Below are 20,283 nucleotides of genomic sequence, written 5' to 3' on the forward strand. Positions count from 1 at the left end.
TCTGCTCCACGCCAGCCCTTCTCAGCCTTTCTCACAGAGGGTGAGAATTAGTCTCCAGGGCTAAGGTCCTTTCTGGGTGGTGCTGCCCTCTACATTTCCTTCATGCACAGCCTTCATCCTTCTGGATTTCTCTCTTACATCATGTATCACATGTTGGGCAAGGACCTTTGCTTTTATTTCATGACTCTGTGCGAATTGGGGTGTTTTAATTTTTTAAGTTTATTGCGCATTTTAAAAAAATCAATGTTAAGGGCTTTAAAAAGCTTGCTAGTGGTGGTGCATTACCACCATGGAAGAGCTCCCTCCTCATCATCGTCATAGTCATCATCATTTGCATTATTATTGGTTTCTTTGCTGCTGCTGTGGAGTGTGTGTGTGTGTGTGTGTGTGTGTGTGTAACTGATAATATTAGGCCTCAATGCATACTTTAAATAAAAACCTAATTGGAAATTACTCCTTAAATTATCCACAAACTGAGTTGGCAGCTAAAGTGACTACATTTTGAAATCATTAGCATAATAAAAATAAAATCTTTTACTGCTGGATTCAGGGTTCCCAGTGTCTCTTACAGTTCAGTGCTGGAAGGTCAGTTTCTGGAAAGAGGAAGTGATGGTCTAGGTGCAGTGCTGAGGTTTAGACCATTGGAGGAAAGACTTTTGTTTAACATGGAGTGTTGGTAAATGTACAAGAATAAGAAGTTTACTTTTAAAGGCAGCTTTTTATACTAAGAAAGCAGATGATCTTTTTTTTTTTTTTTGTAAACTATGTTAGCTGTACCCAAATTAGCGTGTGTTAAAATAACTATGACTGGTAAAAAACATTTTTCAAATTCTTTTTACTTTTTATATAATTACATGAAATTCTCCTTTTGGTAGTTGATCTCTCAGATAAATTAAGTCCTGCCAGACTGTCTGAGAAGACACATAGTGAATCAGACCCTAAAAACTTGTTGCGTTTGAAAAATAACAACTATGTACTGCAATTTATAAGGGCGTAATTGATTAAAGAATTTTTTTCCAGTACTTTAAAATTTGTACTAGGAAATCTTAGCCTGGTTTAAGTGAATCCAGTTCAAATCAGCTGCTGTGAAAAAGCCATTGTTTCTAGCCGCAGAAAGTAACCAGAAGGACTCTAAATAAAAATTCAGCCTTTTTTGAGTTGGAAGTCTGAATTGACCTTATTATGAGATTTGTCATGGCATCCCTCTGCACATTACTTTTTAGGCACTCATACATTTGCAAAATAAGGATAATTTAGGTCTTTACAAATAAGCATTTATTTTGCTTTTGGTATCTACATGACAAGTGCTTATGTGAAATTCAGAGAATTAAGTCCCCTAAACATCAAGATGCTCACAGTCTCATAGAAACCTTAAAATTTCCACTGGGCAGGGATCCATGGGGTCGTTCCAGCCAAGAGAATGGGTAGACATCTGGATAGATAAAAATTACTCTTGGAACTTTACAGATATTTAACGTTATGTTGACTGGTGATGGGTCATGATACTTGGGTATTGCATCTGGTTTTTTTTTTTTTTTTGCATCTGTTTTTGAGCTTTAATTAGTCTTTTTAAAAAATTTAGAATTTCCAAAGCATTTGTAGCAGTATACATCCATTACACAAAAGGTTTCATAAATGTTGTACATCTTTCTGAGAGTCACATGTAAAAGTGTAAGAGGAAGAAGGTGCTAAAACACTGGAAAGAAAGGATCAAATGGCTTGTGAGATGAAATGAAACCGTCCAACTCTGGAATCTGACAATACAATGAAAAAAAGAAAAGAAAAAGAAAACATAAAAGGGAAGGAGAGGAACTCAGCATTGTATTGAGCAGAATGTGTGTCAGGTGCAAATATCCAATAGGCTATGAGTGCCCCAACACAAGATTTGAGTTGCAGGCTAAACTAACTGATGAACATCACTTGATGGAGAATCACAAGATGTTCTAAGATGGTCTTCGTAGTCAATAATATAAAGTCAATTAGAGGTATCCACATTTATTGTGGCCTATTTGTGTTTCCTGCTATTATATTTAGACCCCTGGTCCTCTTAATGGTAGTGAACTAATGTGGTTTTACGGTCACCAGCTCCTAGCCGGTACTTAAACATCATGGGTCAGTAGGAATGTGAGCAGTAGAGCACTGAGCTAATACCCCTCATAATCTGTTGTGCTCACAAAGGGCCAAAGGACTAACAGAGATGAAAGAAAGATAAATATAGTCACCTGGCAAAAATATTTGGCCTTTCTCAAAATTATGGAAGTTATATTTAGGAGAAATGTTTTTGGTAAAAATACTTGAAAGTTTGTTTTATAATCATAAGTAGCTTGGGCTGTTTTGACTGAAGTGAGGGAGGGGTGCGTGCGTGCGTGTGTGCGTGAGGGAGGGAGAAGCAGCTGATATTTGGATTTGTCAATTGGGATTTGTCAATTGGGAGAGGGAAACAAGATGATTTAAGTTAATTGGTAGAGAATAAGAATAGAAACCATGTAGGCAGGAGAATCGTGAAATTTCAAGGCTATTCATTAGTCATTAGTTGAAGGCTTATGAGACAAGGTGGAAACCACCAGTAGTTAGGAAAGGAGAGAAAGGGATTGTGACAAAAGGGCCCCTCCCCTTCCACGGTATTCAGGCAGCGGTGGTTCTAGTTCAGCCAGAGACCCCTTTACTCCCTTTTCTACCTGCTTTGCTGCCGCCAAGCTGAACTGCCCAGGACCCCTGGATGTTTGATGCTCTCCTCCCCGGCCATTCTCCAAGCTGTAGCCCTGGTGAGGGGGTGTGGGGAGGGGAGGGAGAGGGGGAGGCCAGGGGGATGCGCAGAGCACCCTGCTTACCTGGTGAGGTTGTGCCCAGACAGCAGCCTCCCCACCAGGAGGCCTCCCTCGGGCCTCCCAGTCCTTACGCTGCAGTAAGGCGGCTCTGCGACCCACTCGAGTTGCTCCCCATGTGTGGAGTGCAGGACCCTCCCAGACTTCCAGCCTGCGTGCAGGCCAATCATCATCACGGCAGGTCTCCTCCTGGACGACCCCAGGCACCACTGCCTCCTCCAGCCTGAGGTCTGGCATTCTGGCTGAAGTCTATGGGAGAAACCATGAAGTGGAGAGAGACAGAAGATGGGAGGCAAGGGGAGCGATCACACCACTGGAGCCACGGCACAGTGACTGGCGAGGCCAGGTGGCCATGTGACTGGGGTCCCGGTGGGTTCCACGACCCATGTGACCTGCATCCCCACCTGGGCACCCCTACCCGGCACGGCAGCGTGATGGGAAGTGGGGGTGATGTGCAAATACTGGCCCCCACCTCTCCTTACACAGGAAGAAGCCTCTTTGGGGCACCAGCGGGCCTCCTGGCCTTTGCCTGATGAGACCCGCCTCCCTCCTTCCTCTTTGAGCCTTAGCTTGTAGTCGTTTGCTAGGAATGAGAAGAGTTAGACAAATTTCCACCAGCAAGTGAGATTTAAGTACTTCAAATGATAAAATGAGAATCTTTGGCCCCACCAGTTTTTTTTAAGACTTTATTTGAGAGAGTGAGTAGGGGCAAAGGGAGAAGGAGACTCCCGGCTGAGCAGGGAAGGGGGGCCCACCTCCTAGATCTCCATCCCAGGACCCTGGGATCACGACCCAAGACAAAGGCAGTCACCTAACCGACTGAGCTACCCAGATGTTCTGCAACCCCCAACCAGATGATTTCTTTTCTTTTTTCTTTTTAAAAGATTTTATTTATTCATGACAGACACACAGAGAGAGGCAGAGACACAGGCAGAGGGAGAAGCAGGCTCCATGCAGGGAGCCCGACGTGGGACTCGATCCCAGGTCTCCAGGATCATGCCCTGGGCTGAAGGCGGCACCAAACTGCTGGGCCATCAGGGCTGCCCCAGATGATTTCTTAACCACAACAAGTAGCTGCTTGCCACTGAACCTTGGAAACAAGTTATTTAATTTTGACAGATGAAAAGCCATGCATGAGGGGAAAAAAAACCAGCAAACCAAATACCCCTTAGTAAAGATTTTTCTGGGAAATTGGGAACAATTTGTTTATAAGTACTGGGCCTTGAATATGAACTGGGACTCCTAGGTCTGGAGTAGTAACTCCCCCCTGAAGAAGGGAATCAGGCAGTGAGGTGATATACATGAATGCCAGGTGTAGGGGACATGGTCTCCAGGACTGTTTTTTTCTGGGGAAGTAGGAACTTTGGAAGGTACTTGGGTTGCCAGTCTAGTGCAGAACCAGCCGGAAGATTCTAAGGGACCTGAGAGCTCGGGGCCTCTGAATCTTAATCCACCTTCGTAACATCTCTATGACTTAGTAGCAGCAGTGCCCGTGCCCACCTTCCAGTAATGTTCTTGGGGTGCACTCACACACATGACCCTCTGCACCTGGCACATGCACTAGTGTCTGACCTCTGAGTGTTGATCAGGATCTGCAGGTTACTTAAACAGGATGTTCGTGTAGGGTGCAATTGTGGTCCTTGCCTGCAAGCAGTGCTTGTAACCCAAAGAGAAGGGGGATGTATTTTGTCACTGGTTTAGAGACCCTTGAGAACATGAAATGGCTCCTACCTCTGAATGATTCCTGTTTACTAATAGGAATGGGGGGTTTACTAATGGGGGTTTACTAATAACCTCTTACTTACTGGGATCACTGGGGAAAACATTCAGTAACAAAGTAAAAATTAAATGTAGAAAATGTTCATTTCTTTTTGGTTTCGGAAAGGACTGAGGGTACAACCCAACTGGAAGTATGTGCTTTAACCAACAGATAAATTATTAGCACGTCGGTTGTTTACACATGAGTCAGAGCTTCTAAAATTTGTTCCCATAAGTAGGTTGAGCCTCCTTCTCTGCCTGTTGTCATAGGGTCTAAAAATGGAAACCTGAGTCCAGACCTTTCCAGATCATAAAAATAATTCTGAATTAGTAGAGCATAAATGAATGTGATTTTATCTGAGTGTCATCTTCAATTTCCCCAGGCCAGGTTGGGACCTTGTAAGTCTTCTAAAGTTCCCTGTAGTGAGGATTACGGAAATAGCAGCTTTGCTTCTGGCCTCAGATACTTTTCTAATTAGGTCAGAGCCACTCATCCTGGGATACGCAGACCCTCTTTCTGTCCCTTCGGCATCAATTTTTAGGAGTTGCTGTCTGAAGCAATCACACAGACGAGGTTGCTTCTTGTATGGCACATTGCTGAACCTGGAAACGGAGTGGGTTCTGGGTGATGAGTTCTTCTGATTACCTGGGAAGGTTTACATCCACCTGTCCCGAAGATGCATCTCAAAGGCATCAGGCCACATTCTTACATTGGTAAGTTTACCATCGTGACCTAACAGTCCATTTTTGTTGGTGCAGAATCTGTGGTGCCCTAGATTTGGAACACTGATCTGATTTACTATTAGGCTTGAATGTATACTGACTGTGGCATTTATTCTGGTGGTGATTTTTTTTTAACCTACATATGAATCCAGTCACTTTTCCAGAATGTGTGACGTGCGAGGTGGAAACCTGACAACGCAATAAGATAGACTTTTGTTGAGACTTGGCCTGTACTAAGGAAGTGAAGACTCCTCTTCCTCCTGTCTCTGCTGGTTTATTAATCCTCTGCTCTTAGCATGCCAACTAGTAGATTAGTTCTAATGCTTAATTATATTGTGGCTCTTTAAAATTTCATTTTAGATATTTTTCTTTCTTCTTTATTTTTTTAAAAAAGTATAAGTATTGTGGATTACTTCAAAAGGGAATATCCCCTAGAATAGGAAAGTTACCTTCATTATTAAAGCAGAAGGAAAATGAAGAGATTGAGTATGTATCATAAGAAATTAGAAAAAGAACATCTTAAAAAGCTAGGAAGGAGAAATGAAGAGATACCAGAGGTAAAAGTTTAATTAAGCAGAAAACCTTAAAGAATAAGTAAACCCAGTAACTAGTTATTTGAAAGGGCCAATAAAATAAACTCTCATCACCCTGAGGAAAAGGGAGAGCAAACATAGGTAATAGGAATGAGGAGAGATACAGGAGGGCTTTGTAGGAAAGCACTACATGTAGCCCCCTGGCAACACACATTAGAAAAACACAGGGATGATTTCTTAGTAAGCTACAAATTACCAAAATTGATCCCAGAAGCATGGAAAACTTGGGAAAAAAACCCCGCAATTAATATAGAAGTGATAGGAAAGGGTGATTGAAAAAGCCACCAGGGCTCCACGGGTTGCCAGCTGAGTTTAAATCTAACCTTTAAAAAAACAGAAAATGTGTTATTTATAGTATTTGGGGATGTAGCAAATCCGAAAAGGTTTAAGGTTCATTTTCTAAAACCAGCATGATTTTAATACCTGATACATTTTAAAGAAGAAAGTACAGACCAATGTTATTTATGAAAGTAAATGGAAAAATGGAAAAATCCAAATTCATTAACAGACTCTTGAGTACATCAAAAGGCTAATGCACTATAATCAATAGTTTATTCCTTTGGGGTAAATACCTACTAATGCAATTGCTGGATCATGGGGTAGCTCTGTTTTCAACTGTTGGCCTCCATACTGTTTTCCAAGTGCTATACCAGCTTGCATTCCCACCAGCAGTGTGAGAGGGTCCCTCTTCTGTGCATCCTTGCCAACATCTGTCATTTCCCGAGTTGTTCATTCTAGCCATTCTGACTGGTGTGAGGTGGTACCTCATTGTAGTTTTGATTTGTATTTCCCTGATGATGAGTGATGTTGAGCATCTTTTCGTGTGTCTTTTGGCCATTTGTATGTCGTCTTTGGAAAAAATATCTGTTTGTGTGTCTCCGCCCATTTCTTGATTGGATTATTCTTTGGGTGTTGAGTTTGATAAATTCTTTATCAAGATCTTGGTTCAAACGTAGGTCTTGGATACTAGCCCTTTAGCTGATGTGTCATTTGCAAATACCTTCTCCCATTCTGTAGGTTGTCTTTTGGTTTTGTTGACTGTTTCCTTTGCCGTGCAAAAGCTTTTTATCTTGATCAAGTCCCAGTGGTTCATTTTTGCCTTTGTTTCCCTTGCCTTTAGAGACATGTCTAGCAACAACTGGCTGCAGCTGAGGTCACTGAGGTTCCTGCCTGCGTTGGCTTCTAGGATTTTGATTGGTTCCTGTATCTACCTTTAGGACTTTCATTGATTATGAGTTTATCTTTGTGTATGGTGTAAGAGAATGGTCTAGTTTCATTCTTCTGCATGTGGCTGTCCAATTTTCCCAACACCATATTTTGAAGAGACTGTCTTTTTTTCCTTTGGATATTCTTTACTGCTCTGTCAAAGTTTAGTGGACCATAGAGTTGAGGGCCCATTTCTGGGTTCTCTATTCTGCTCCATTGATCTGTGTGTCTGTTTTTGTGCCAGTCCCACAGTGTCTTGATGATCACAGCTTTGTAGTAGAGCTTGAAGTCCAGCATTGTGATGCCACCACCAGCTTTGGTTTTCTTTTTCAGCTTTCCTTTGGCTATTTGAGGTCTTTTCTGGTTCCACGCAACTTTTAGGATTGTTTCTTCCAGCCCTGTGAAAAAAGTTGATGCTACTTTGATAGGGATTGCACTGAATGTGTAGATTGCTCTGGGTAGCATAGACGTTTTAACAATATTTGTTCTTCCAATCCATCAACATGGAACATTTTCCCATTTCTTTGTGTCTTCCTCCATTTCTTTCAATCAGTCTTCTATAGTTTTCTGAGTACAGATCCTTTGCCTCTTTGGTCAGGCTTATTTCTAGGTATCTTATGGTGTTCGGTGCAATTGTAAAGGGGCTCAACTCCTTAATTTCTCTTTCTTCTGTCTCATTGTTAGTGTATAGAAATGCAACTGATTCCTCTGCATTGATTTTTATATCCTGCCACTTTGCCAAATTCCTGTATGAGTTCTAGCAATTTTGGGGTGGAGGCTTGGGTTTTCCACACAGAGTATCATGTTGTCTGTGAAGAGTGAGAGTTTGACTTCTTCTTTGCCAGTTTGGATGCCTTTTATTTCTTTTTGTTGTCTGATTACCGAGGCTAGGACTTCCAGTGCTATGTTGAATAACAGTGGTGAGAGTGGACATCCCTGCCGTGTCCCTGACCTTAGGGGAAAAGCTCTTTTTTTCTGCATAGAGCATGATACTCACTGTGGACTTTTCATATATAGCTTTTATGATACTGAGGTATGTTCCCTCTATCCCTACACGGTAAGGAGTTTTAATCAAGAAAGGATGCTGTACTTTGTCATATGCTTTATCTATTGAGAGGATCCTGTGTAGTGATCCGAAGGGGCACTTGCACCCCAATTTTATAGCAGCAATGTCCACAATAGCCAAACTTTGGAAAGAGCCCAGATGTTCACTGACAGATGAATGGATAAAGAAGATGTGGCATATACACACAGTGGACTGTTAGCCATCAAAACAGATGAAATCTTGCCATTTGCACTGATGTGGATGGACCTTGAGGATATTATGCTAAGTGAAATAAATCAGAGAAAGACAATTATATGATTTCACTGATGTGGAATTTAGGAAACAAAACAGGATCATAGGGGAAGAGAGTGAAAAGTGAAACAAGATGAAATCAGAGAGGGAGACAAACTGTAAGAAACTCTTAATCATAGAAACAAACTGAGGGTCACTGGAGGGGGGGGGATAGGGTAACTGGGTGATGAAGGTTAAGGAGGGCACATGATGTAATGAGTGCTGGGTGTTATATAAGACTGATGTATCACTGAGCTCTAGCTCTGAAACTAATAGTACACTATATGTTAATTGAATTTAAATTTAAAAAATAGTTTGTTCCAGTAATAACTAGGGTGACTATTAGGACTTTTATCACCATCATCCGTTATTGTACCTCAATACAGTAGAGGAGAAAAGTTGAAGAGCAGCTTAAGAGAGCCTGAAAGCCATATTTGATCAAGTTAAGAAGCCATTCCTAGTATAACACAATCTAAAAAAGCAAAATAGGAATAAAAACAAATTAGCTAAACATAAAAAGGCTATATGTTACAATTTAACAAAAACACCTCCATAACAAATGTTTCCTGAAGAGGTAAAATACTAAAACTGTTTCAATTGTAATTAAGAATTTTCCAATGATGTCTGCTTTTACAGTTGTTTATCATTGTCTTAGAGGTTCTACTGAATGTAATAAGACAATGAAGTGTTTGTATGTCTAGAAAACTTAAGAATCCCTAGTTTTAAAAAATGTGTATGTGTGTATGTATATATAAAATCAATAGGAAAAATTGCCAAAGTAACTGGATAAAAAAAATAAGTCGAGAAGTGATCCATTTCTGTTTTGAAAATGAGCACCCAGAAATGCAATTCCAAGTACTCCTCTTCTCAATAGCAGTAAATGACCTAGGAAAACATTGAACAAGTATGGGACTTGTATCCTTTTTAGAGATTCTGAAATAGAAACATGCAACACATAAAATTCATGTATTTATTACAGTGCCACTTAGAATTTCCAACGCAGTGGGTTTTTCCTTTTTCTTTTTGAACTGAATAATCGTGAAGAGTAAATGCATAATACTCGAGAAGAGCTCAGACAAATACAGAAAAAAAAAAAAAAAACCACTGATCACAATGTGCTGAGAAAGTCTTTGGATCAAATCAATGCGGTATTGACACAGGATAACATAAGTAGTTCAGTGGAACAGAATATGCTATGTTTAAGTAGGAGAGTGGGGATCCCTGGGTGGCGCAGCAGTTAAGTGCCTGCCTTTGGCCCAGAGCGTGATCCTGGAGACCTGGGATGGAGTCCCACGTCGGGCTCCCAGTGCATGGAGCCTGCTTCTCTCTCTGCCCCTCTCTCTCTCTCTCTCTCTCTCTCTCTCTCTCTGTGACTATCATTAAAAAAAATTAAAAAGTAGGAGAGTGTAAGATATAATAAGATGAGTAGTTCCTACTGTTGAGAAAAGAATACATTATTTAATGGGTGGTACTGCCATAACCTTTGTTCATTTTCCTTTGGGTTGTTAATTTTTCATTGCCATGACCATCTCTTTAAGGGGGGAGGGTAGATAAAGATAAATCTATATCTTACATTAAAATCAGAAGTAAATCCTAGAAACCGCAAAAACTTACACAAGAAGTTCAAATTTATAAGAAAATGTAAGAAAGCACTTGTAATCATCTTGGAGTGAAGGAGAATTATGAAATTCTTAAGTAGGGTTTGATGCCCACAAGCTTGACACATCAGGGGAGAGGTGTTTATCTTATGTATGACAGGAAAGGGGTTACTGCCTCTAAGATTAATAACTTACAAATTGGCAGGAAAAACATAACTCCAGGAGGAAAATGGACCAAGAATATGCAATTCATAGAAAGCAAATGCAGACAGCCGGCAAACCTATGAAAAAGAAGTCACATTTGCTGAAGAATGCAGATTAAAACCACAATGAGCCATTACTTCAAACCCATCAGCCTGGTAAAAATAGAGGAGAGTAACACTTGCTAGCAAGAAGATGTGAATTTCTTTGGAAAGCAGACTGGCAATGCATATTAAACTAAAAATTAATATACCTTTCTAAGCAGCCCTTCTCCTGGATATCTGTCTTCTAGAAATAAAAGTGTACACAAAGTCCTATGTATTTGGATGTTTATTGTAGCATCATAGCGGCAAAATATTGAAAATACAAATGCTCATTGCTTGAAAAGTGGCTGACTTATGGGATATTTGTACCATGGCCCAGGATGCAGCCACTACACAGAATTAGAGCTATGTTACTGTTGGCTTGGGGTGGGCGTGGGTTTCTGTGAGAAATTGCTGCATGAGAAGCAAGGTTAGAAAGTGTATAATACCCAGTTGTGAAGACCAGTTCTCCTTCTATTTGCCCTAGTGCATAAATGGGGGTGGAGGGGCAGCATGGAGAAGTAGATGAAAACTCTGGTTCTCTAAGTTTAGAGAGAGGAATGGAGGTTGAAATGGATGATGGGAGAGGCGGGGGAGAGGAGGCCGCTGCCTCCTCTCCTGGCTCAAATGTGAAAACCCATCCATGGTTAGGTGTCCACCACATCCCATATCCTTCCCCCCCCCCCCCCCCCCCGCCCCGTGGAGAGGAACCTGCAGAACACTATGCTTTAAGTTAAAAATCCTGGTTGCCTTTTTTTTTTTAGATCTTTCTCTTTCTTTCTCAAGGCAGCCAGTATTTGTTTTGACACCCCGGTGCCCTCTCAGATTTTTTTTGAGAGTATTTCTATATATATTTAAAATTATTTTTCATTCCCAACACCGGTATTCCCTTGGCATGCGTGTGCCCCTTCTTCCACAGAGCTGTTTTTAACGCCCCCCACCCCCATTTGGTGATTCTTCTTTGTCTGCTGGCCTTTAGATTTGTGACTCCTGCTTGCCCTTTCTCATCAGAGCAGCCTGTCGCTGGTAGTTGTCAGGTTGGGGCCACGTGGGGCTTGGTGGCCTTGTAGGTGTGGCTATCCTCTGTTCCCCCTGCCCATCTTCTGTCTGGATTTCTTGTCACAGGACCTTGCTGCTTGCACCTGCATGAAAATGGTAGCCACAGGAAGAGCTAGAGGACATGAGGTTTCCTGATTAATCAATCATCCTGATTGTTGCCTCCCCCAATCCCCCCGCCCCGGATATCTCCAGCCCATTGTGTCCTTGGATTCTTTCTGGTGCCTAGAGAACACTTCCACCCATACAGCAGCTCTCCGCTGCCTACTGGGAGGCTCTGGTTTTGTTCTTCAGCCCATCTGACCCATCCCATTAATGCTCAAGTGATGATAGCCTTCCTACTTCCCTAGGACTCTTAGGGATGGGATGTTTAGTCTCTGTGGAAAAAGAGTGGTAGAAATGTGCCCTCAGGGGCATCTGAATATAAACTTCTGTTACCTTCTCATCTGTGGAGCAGAGATAATAAATACTCGTGCTTATCTCCAAGGGGTACAGTGAAGAGCAGAGTCAGTGATGCTCTTAGGGCTTAGAATAGCACCTGGCCTGTCATACAGAAAGAGTTCCATGAAAGTTGCTATTTAAAAAAAAATTGAGACCACACCGAATAAACTAGATAGCAACATGCTTTTTCCTCCCAGTTGATATGTCAGGATGTCTTCTGAACCGTGTTTTAAATGCTCTGTGGTGTTTGTATCTATGTGCAGGTGTTTCTGTAGATAAATTCCTATAATTGACTTACTGGATGAAAGGACATCACTGACACGATGTTCATAGGTCCAAGGGCCTTGCCCTTCCAAGTATCACACTAGTGTCCACCCAATGGTTGATGAGATGTCAGGTTTTCCCGTGGTGAGCATTACTTCATATCATCCATCTTTTAGTCTTGGCCATTAGGAAGGATGTAAAAGTGTCTCGTTTCCTATCTTTAATCAGTGAAGTTAAATGTCTCTTCATATATTTCCTTTTCTTCTTTTAGCAAGTGCTAATTTGCATCCTTTGTTTATTTTCCTTTGGGTTGTTAATTTTTCATTGATTGGTAAGAGTTCTTGGAAATAGGATTTGTCTCGTTTGATTTTTTTGTATATTTTGTAGAGAAGCTTGTAATTTTAACCTTGAGCTTTTGAATGTCTCTTCTGTGGTGTCTTGGAAAGCTAACAACTATGTATCGTGTTTTATCTTTATGGTAAAAATGAGGTTTCCCCCTCCAGTTGTGAAAGCTATGCATATACAATTTTCTAAATCTGAAAAAAAGATGAAAAATTAGAAGGAAAAACAGCTACCAGCAACAGAAAGGACATCGCTCTCAATATTTCGGTATTTTCCTTTTATTTGCCTTTGGTGGAGAATGTGTATCCATGGACTGGATGTATATGGGATAAAGAGGAGAGTCCAGTTGGGGAAATTTTAGTTTGAACAGCTGGTTGGCTGGTGGCCGCTGAGTTGGGGAACCAGGTGCAGAACTAGTTTTCTTAGACCTTCAGGAGAAGATGCGAAGATGACAGTTCGAGAGAATGGAACTTCAGGACCAGGTCCGGGCTGCATAGGCCCGCCGGAGTCATTGGCATTGAGATGGTCTCCACAGCCAAAGGCAGGGGACAGGAGCATGGAGGTTGAGGCATTTCTCCTATGTGAAATTGTGTTCAGGATCCTGGGTGACACAGCCATTTCATAAATTAGGGAACTTTCTGTAAGCTGTCAGGTTATAAATGCTTGAGGCTGCCAATCATCAGGCGTTGGCTAGTGCCTCGAGCAGAGATTCACAGTATTATGTTTACAGACTGATGTTTAAAGATTCAAGACACCTTTCCCCTCCTTCATGAGACCATTTTCATTTCAGATATTTTGGCAAAATCCCTAGTGACTTGATATTATTAACCTGTGAAGCATGTAAATCACACGCTGTCCTCTTTTGTAGCTTTGGAAGAAAAAGCTAATCCAGGTTAGGAGGATTTAAGACCTTGTGAGGAAATTCAAGACTTGGTGTCATAATCCCCAAGCCTTGCCTATGTTATGTAAAGTTTTTTTTTTTTTCCCTGTGTCATGTCATCCTTGTTCTGTTCACTGTGAGTCCTCCCCCTCCAAGTGTCCTAGTTTCCCCCCTCCCCCCCCCCCACCTGTAACTGATTTTGAACAAAACAGGGAAACTTGTTTTTTTTCCTGCCTAGTATTTGGATTCTTCATATGGTTACTCATTCTTTTAAAATAAGTGGTAATACATTTCAGCAATCAAAAATTTTTTTTCTGGTTGTAAAAGAATTAGACATTGGGGAAAATATTTATAAAACAGAGGTCTACCTGTAATTGAATAGCCAGAGAAAGATGAGTGGTTGCCGTTTTATTTTCTTTTTAGTTATATGCGAAAACTGGCTTACTTATATATGTAAATGGAGATAGTTTATTTAGAATAAGTCTATAATATTGCTTGGAATGATGAGCATTTTATGATAACTTGTAATATTAGAAAGATGATTTTTGAAGGCTGCAGAGCACATGGTAAATTTACAATGGCTTTTAAGGAAAAAAAAAGTTAAGATGATCTAAGTAATTGGCAAATTCTTCTAAGATTAAAACCAAAAACAAAATCTCTGAAAAGTCTTTGGAATCCTACTCTGAAGTTCAGATTTTGTGTTATTAATAAGATCTCGTTATGAATGAAATCAGCCTTTTTCCTTTTGGTTTATATTAACTTAAAATTTGCCTTTTCTATACTTCCTCTGCTTTCCATTGGCACATACTGATCCATTGTGACCCTTGGTGGTATTTCATAAGATCCCACCTCACATCCAATCCCAGTCTTCTAAGTGTAGTAAACAATATTGAGCAATTTTCTTGGTAATATGTCAGAATTGCTGGAAGCCATACAAATACACATTTAATTGTAGGCAATGCAGAATTAAAGGATTGCCATGAATTTTAAACATTATTTTGAAATTTTAATTTGGAGAAAAGGTCCCTAAGGGAGGTAAGTGAGAACAGAAGCAGTCTTGCCTATTGGTAAACTTCTGGGAGGATGCTCCCCCTCCTGCCCCAACTCAATTCACAGGCTTCAAGGCTTCCCTTCCGTCGGGAATTCAGGAAAAGAATCCCTTCCTTTTGGGATAAGTGCATGTTGCCCACACTATGGAACTGAAGTCTCTGTCTTAAGACACCGACAGCTTCCTGTTCATCAGATCCAGAGACCTATAGTTGCTCAGCACATTCCTCCTCAACCTTTTTGTCGTCCTTGACTGTCTTAGTTCCTGGCTCCTCTTCGTTCCTCTCTGACCACTCCTTTTGTTAGGTCTTCTCCAGAAGTCTAAATTATTTAAGATTTTTTTACCTTGGAAATCTCATAGCGTCTGCTTGTTGCCTTAGTGGAGATTAAAACTCACAAGCTATAAAAATGTATGCATGTAAATATGTAAAATTTAAAAACTAGACTAGGTTCTATATAGTTTTATAGCCTCTGTTCCTTAACATTCTGTTTTTCCCATGTTGTAAAATATTCTTTGAGGACATGAACGAACAGATAGCTGTAATTTAGTTTCTCTACTGTTGGTCATTTAAGGTTGTGTCTAGTTTTTTAGTTATTGTAATGAATTTATGGGTCTATCACTTGACTATATCTCTGATTATTTCCTTAGGAAAGATTCCTTGGAATGGAATTATTAAAGGGGAGAGTGTCTCTAGCCTTTTAGACTGTCTATAGGATCTCAGTTTCCTTTTCAGCCATGCCCCCTTTCTTAGGCTTTCCTCATCTTTATTCTGCTGCGGCAGATTCCTTGTTGACAGGTTCCAGTAACCTTAGGTTGCTCTGTCCACTGCTGACCACAGCATATCTGTGGCACCCCGCGTCCACACCCCTTTAGGGACCCCAGTTGCATTCATCCAACCAGCTTCCTTACCTTCTTCCTGGATCCTCCACCGTGCAGGTGGGAACCTGTAGTTTCACACATGCTGGGACTGCTCTGAGTTTGTGGGGCAGTCTTCCATCAGACTTCGGAGCTGCCCTTCATCCCTTTTGCTATCTAGCTGTTCCAGACTTTGGTTCTCTTGACGCTCTTGAATCTGTGATTCCCTCACTCCCAACCCATGATTGGGTCTTCTGCTTCTTTGGAAAAAATAAAGCAAGAAATCGCAAAAAAGCAACTGTCAGAGGGAGAAATACTGCCTCTATTTCCCTGTCTACAGGAAAACTCCTGTCCCTAATTCCTTCCTGTCTACAACAGCATTTGTCATTTATTCTTCTATACCACCTCTATACCCTCTCAGAAGTGGCTCCTCCCACTCCCCATCCCTTCTCTAGGGCCATCAACGCCTCCTCTCTGCACAAAGTCCTCTTCTTTTAACCCAGTGCTTCTCAACTTTGCCTCCCAGGAGACACTCAGCAATGTCTGGAGATGTTTTTAGTTGTCACCCCTGGGGGAGAACTCTGTCTAGTGGAGAGAGACCAGGAATGCTGCTGAATACTCTACAATGCACAGAGCAGCCCCCCATAATGAAGAATTACCTGACTCCGAATGTACCCAGGTTAAAAAAAATCCTGTTTTTTTTTTACTTCCTCTCCGACCTTGGCCACACTCCCTTAGTTCTGTAGCATCTATATCCTTGTCTCTGCACTTCAGCTGCTCTGTAGAGCAGTGGATTTCCTTTTTGGGGATATTGGAGAGATTTGATAATTTCAGGCTCTCCTCTGTTAATAGTAGAGTGGGGCAGCGATGCTAACACTTCATTAGGACTGACTGATTGGGTTGAATCTCCATCAGCATTTATTCCTAGATGGTGGTGCTGCTCTAGTTGGGTTCCAGTTCCCTCTTTTAGACAGAGGGACTTGAACTAAGACTTCTAACATTTCCTCTGTTGTTAACAGTTCTTAATTCAGGGCTAAGACTGCCGATTCAGTTGCCGATGGTTTTAGTTGCATTTTAGTGGAGGTTGAGCAGAAGCTGATTTCTGTGGGTCAAGGAGAAAGATGTAGATGGAGATCACTTGGTCAATGAGTTTGTTCATGTAAGCAGGAGAATTGGAATTGGAAAGGTCCTCTGTAGACCTTTTTTAGTCCTTCAGCCAGAATAAGGTTTTCTCTGCGTTATTCAAGGCAGAGCCTCAGTAAACAGGGAGTAGAAATGAAGCGCTTGGCTATGAGAGAATAGTTATTAATCAGAAATGTGAGATCTGTGGTTTTTTTTTTTTTGTATTCATAGTTAGATTTAAGATTATTTACTTAGTGTATTAGCTTGCTAAGGCTACCATAACAAAGTACCAGACCAGGCAGCTTAAACAACAAGTTGATCTTCTCACACTTCAGGGAGCTCAAATTCTGAGAGCAACGGGTCAGCAGGGTTGGTTGCTTCTGAGGCCCCTCTCCTTGGCTTGCACATGTCCATCATCTCCCCGTCTCTTCACGTGGTCTTCCCTTCGCTCCTGTCTGTGTCCATGTTTTCTCTTGCGAGGACACCAGTCATATTGGACTAGAGGCCCGCTCTGAAGGTGCCATTGTGGCTCAGTTACTTCTTTGAAGACCCTGTCTCCAAACATAGTCACGTTCTCAGGACTAAGGGTTAGAACTTCAATATGAGCAGTTAGGGGACACGATTCCCAGCTCATAACAGTTGAGTAGCATTTGATGGCAATGATAGGTGCTTTTTATCTTTTTTTTTTCTAAGTTTATTTTCAGTAATCTCTACACCTAACGTGGGGCTTGAACCTGCGACCCCGAGATCAAGAGTCGAGGGTTCCTCTTACTGAGCCAGCTTGCCCCCCGGTGCCTCTTATCTTTAATGGAATGGGCAAATTGCTAAATAACTTATTCAGTTTGTTTATGTGTATTATAGTATGTTGTAGTTCTTATTTATTTAACCTTCCACCCAGTGTGTAAATGTGAACCAGCTTAACTTTGTAATTTTAGATAGAGTCAAAGTTGGAGGCGTTGCTCTTACCACCTTGTGTGTCCTCACCTGCCAAATACTAGAAGCTTAGGGCATTTCCCTTGTTTCAAGATTATTACTAAAAATGGTTGCAGTGTTCAGCCAGTCTGAAAGCGGGTATTCGGGGACAGGGTTTCTAATGGTAACCCCCCAGGGCAGATGTTCTCTAGCAAGCCCTCAGTGATCCCCCAGCCACGAGAGGTCGCTGACTCCGCTGGTCATCTGCCTCGCCCCAGCACTTCGGGGAATCCCAGCCTTTGAGCCCCTGTGGGAACTTGAAAGTCTAGTTTAGAGGTGCTCTGCTGACGTGCCAGGAGGACTTCATGAATGAGCGTGTCACCCAATTTGAGTTTAATGTAGAAAGTTTGCTTTTCCTACAAGGGGGGCACTTCCTATCTCAGCCACACCTGCTGGGCCTGTAGACCTGGGTTTCAATGTGGCTTTGGACGAGAGTAGAGAAGTGGAGCTTAGTGCCTGTCACAAGCCAAAGAAAAGAGCACATGTTTTACTTGGTCCCTGGGTGTCCAGTAAATAAAGGGTGGTCAGGGCTGTAAACTGTACCCCTCCAGTGGGACACAGTGCTAACATAGTACCAAGGTGAGCTCTGCTGGCCCTCACTTAATGCTCTGGGTCTATACCAAAGGACACCCAGCTGGTTGATCTGAAAATGAGTTTGCACACCAGGGATGGTGGATTGGTGTATAGGGTGGTGCTATCTCTCCAGTGACACCCGACACCCCCCTGGCCTGTCAGTTCTGCATGGTGTTGTAGTTTGCATCATAGTTACCTCTGCTTCGGCCTCTTGCCCCGTCAAGACTTGCAGCTTTTGGGCTGCCTGGCCTGTCTCAGTTGGCGGAGCATACGACTCTTGACCCCAGGGATGTGAGTTCGAGCCCCACGTTTGGCGTAGAGATTAATTAAAAATTAAAAATAAATAAATCTTTAAAAAATAAAAGCACTCTTTTCAGCTTTTGAGGTCCAGCAGGAGTTCTCTAGCTTGCCTGGTGTGTGCGGTCCCACCGGTGGAAACTGGAAAGAGGCCGAGTTCGTTGTGAGGGAGGAGGACAGACCTCTCCTGTCCTCCCACCCCCGTCTTCCCAGGAAACTCAGTTGCAGTTTTAAATACGCAAAACAGCGCAGCCCCAGTTATGGTTCTTAACGGCACCAGATGCTCCCGGGTTAGGGTATCGCCGGTGCGCTCCTCTACCTCCCCGGGCGAGAAGCCACTTGCAGAGGCCCTGCTGCAGGTAACCTAACGTTAGGGCACTGGGTGGCTGAGGGAGCTAATTGCTGCTCTGGGTGGAGTTACCTAATCCTTATGGTAGGGGTGGAGCTCGACTCCACTCCTTTTCCACCAACAAGCACTTCTTTCTAGCTGTCATTGAAGTGAGTCATCCGTATAAGTAGCGAGCTCCCTGCGTTCCTCCTCAGTGGTGTTGGGACTTCCTGGTGGTCCCCGCGTGCCGGCACAGGTGTGTGCGGGGACAGCTTTCCTGCCCGGGGAAGGAGGAGGAGCCAGGAGCCCCCGGGGTCGTCCAGGTAGAGTCCCAGCCGAGTGACTTCACGGCCGGCCCAACCAGACGCTTCCCGGCAGGACAGATGGCTTGTTTTTCATGAGCTTTGAGGACAATTACAGGTAGGAACAAAGACGCCACTGTATGTTTGTTATATGAACGTGTAACCTCTGTTGGCACGGAGTTTGATTTTGGTGTAGGGCTGGTTGTGTGTGTGTGTGGTTTTTTTTTTTTTTTTATATCTGTGGCATTTTTCTAGCAAGATTTCCCGTGATAAATGACTTAAATGACTTTTCAGTGTTCAGAGTTAGCTGGAGCTGATCACTGACACCCTTGCTTCGTGTAGACGGGATGGTCGGCCAAGAATGAAACTTGGAAAGAGTTGTGATCTGAATTCTCCCGATTTCTTCCCTTTTGCTTTCTTATCTCTGTCTTGACCAGGAAAACGTACGCTTTTTTTTTTTTTTTCTCAAAATGAAAGCACCATGGATACCTTTGTTTTCTTTTTGAAAATAATGGAAAATGTAGACCACGTCGGTTCTGTGGATGTTCTCTCGCTTAGAAGTCCGTGGTGTAGGAAGCAACAGTTGTCTTTCCTCCAGTTCTCTTGTGGGTCTCTCTTTGGGTATTTCTGACTTAGAAATCTCCCTAGCGGAGAGGGGGACTCCAGCTCTACTTGGCTTCAAATGAAAATAACATCTTAGTTTGGAAATGGTTGGCTTGGAGAATGATTTATGGTTTCTATCTGAATTGTGAGTTGGCAGTGAGAGAAATCGTTCTCCCCTTAGTATTTGGCTCTCCTCACTTATCCTGAATGCATTTATTATCGCCATTGTGGTTATGATTGGTTTGAGAGCCTGTATTCAACTGAGTTTTTTCCTTGAGGTTTTGCTCTCATTTTCCCACCCTTACTACTCATATGTCGGAATACACTTTATGATTAACACGTGATTTTTGTTTCTTTACTGTCTCATTTGATGGTGATTCATAAACTGTTAACTAGTTAGCGTATTGGTGAGTGTTGTCAAGGCCTGAAATAAATTGGAGTGCAGGCCACACCTTTATATTAATGAGCCAGGTTGCTTTCAGACAGGTATTCCTAATGTTAAATGTTAAGATGGATGGAACTTTAAGACAATAAATAAAAGTGTATCAACGATGTCAGATGGCAAAGCTTATAGTCAAATCTTAGTCATCATTCTTTAATAAATTATTTCACATTGAGAAGTGTGTTGTTCACAGGTGTTAAACTGTGCCAGACAAGTGAAAACAAGCAGCCAATCTATAAGAGAAAAGGGGATTTAAAGAACCTATGTTTTATTGACTCCCCCCTCCTTTAAATATTCATGGAGAGGACAAGGTGAACTTTAATTCCCGTAGGAATTGTTGAAATGAGGTGGGGGGAGAAAAGCTTTCTATTAGGGGAAAAGAAAGCGGAATGATTCTTGCAGATGTTACAGATTTTTTTTTCTTTTTTGAGTTCT

General features: G+C 42.1%; 1 protein-coding gene across 14 annotated transcripts in view; it reads left to right on the plus strand.

The window, feature by feature from the left end:
- Window positions 1–20,283, plus strand: part of NEDD4L (NEDD4 like E3 ubiquitin protein ligase) — a 342,878-nt gene that overhangs the window by 144,746 nt on the left and 177,849 nt on the right. For 3 of the 14 annotated variants that reach the window (XM_072757959.1, XM_025997672.2, XM_072757972.1), the window contains exon 1: window positions 18,582–18,921. The exons of the other annotated variants lie outside the window; for them this stretch is intronic. In XM_072757959.1, coding sequence (XP_072614060.1) covers window positions 18,899–18,921 — 23 coding nt within the window. In that variant the 5' untranslated portion in view covers window positions 18,582–18,898. Of the gene's footprint in view, window positions 1–18,581; window positions 18,922–20,283 lie in introns of those variants that run through there. 14 annotated transcript variants of the gene reach the window in all.

This window comes from Vulpes vulpes, chromosome 5 (genome assembly GCF_048418805.1).
Source record: "Vulpes vulpes isolate BD-2025 chromosome 5, VulVul3, whole genome shotgun sequence".
Classification (NCBI taxonomy): domain Eukaryota; kingdom Metazoa; phylum Chordata; class Mammalia; order Carnivora; family Canidae; genus Vulpes; species Vulpes vulpes.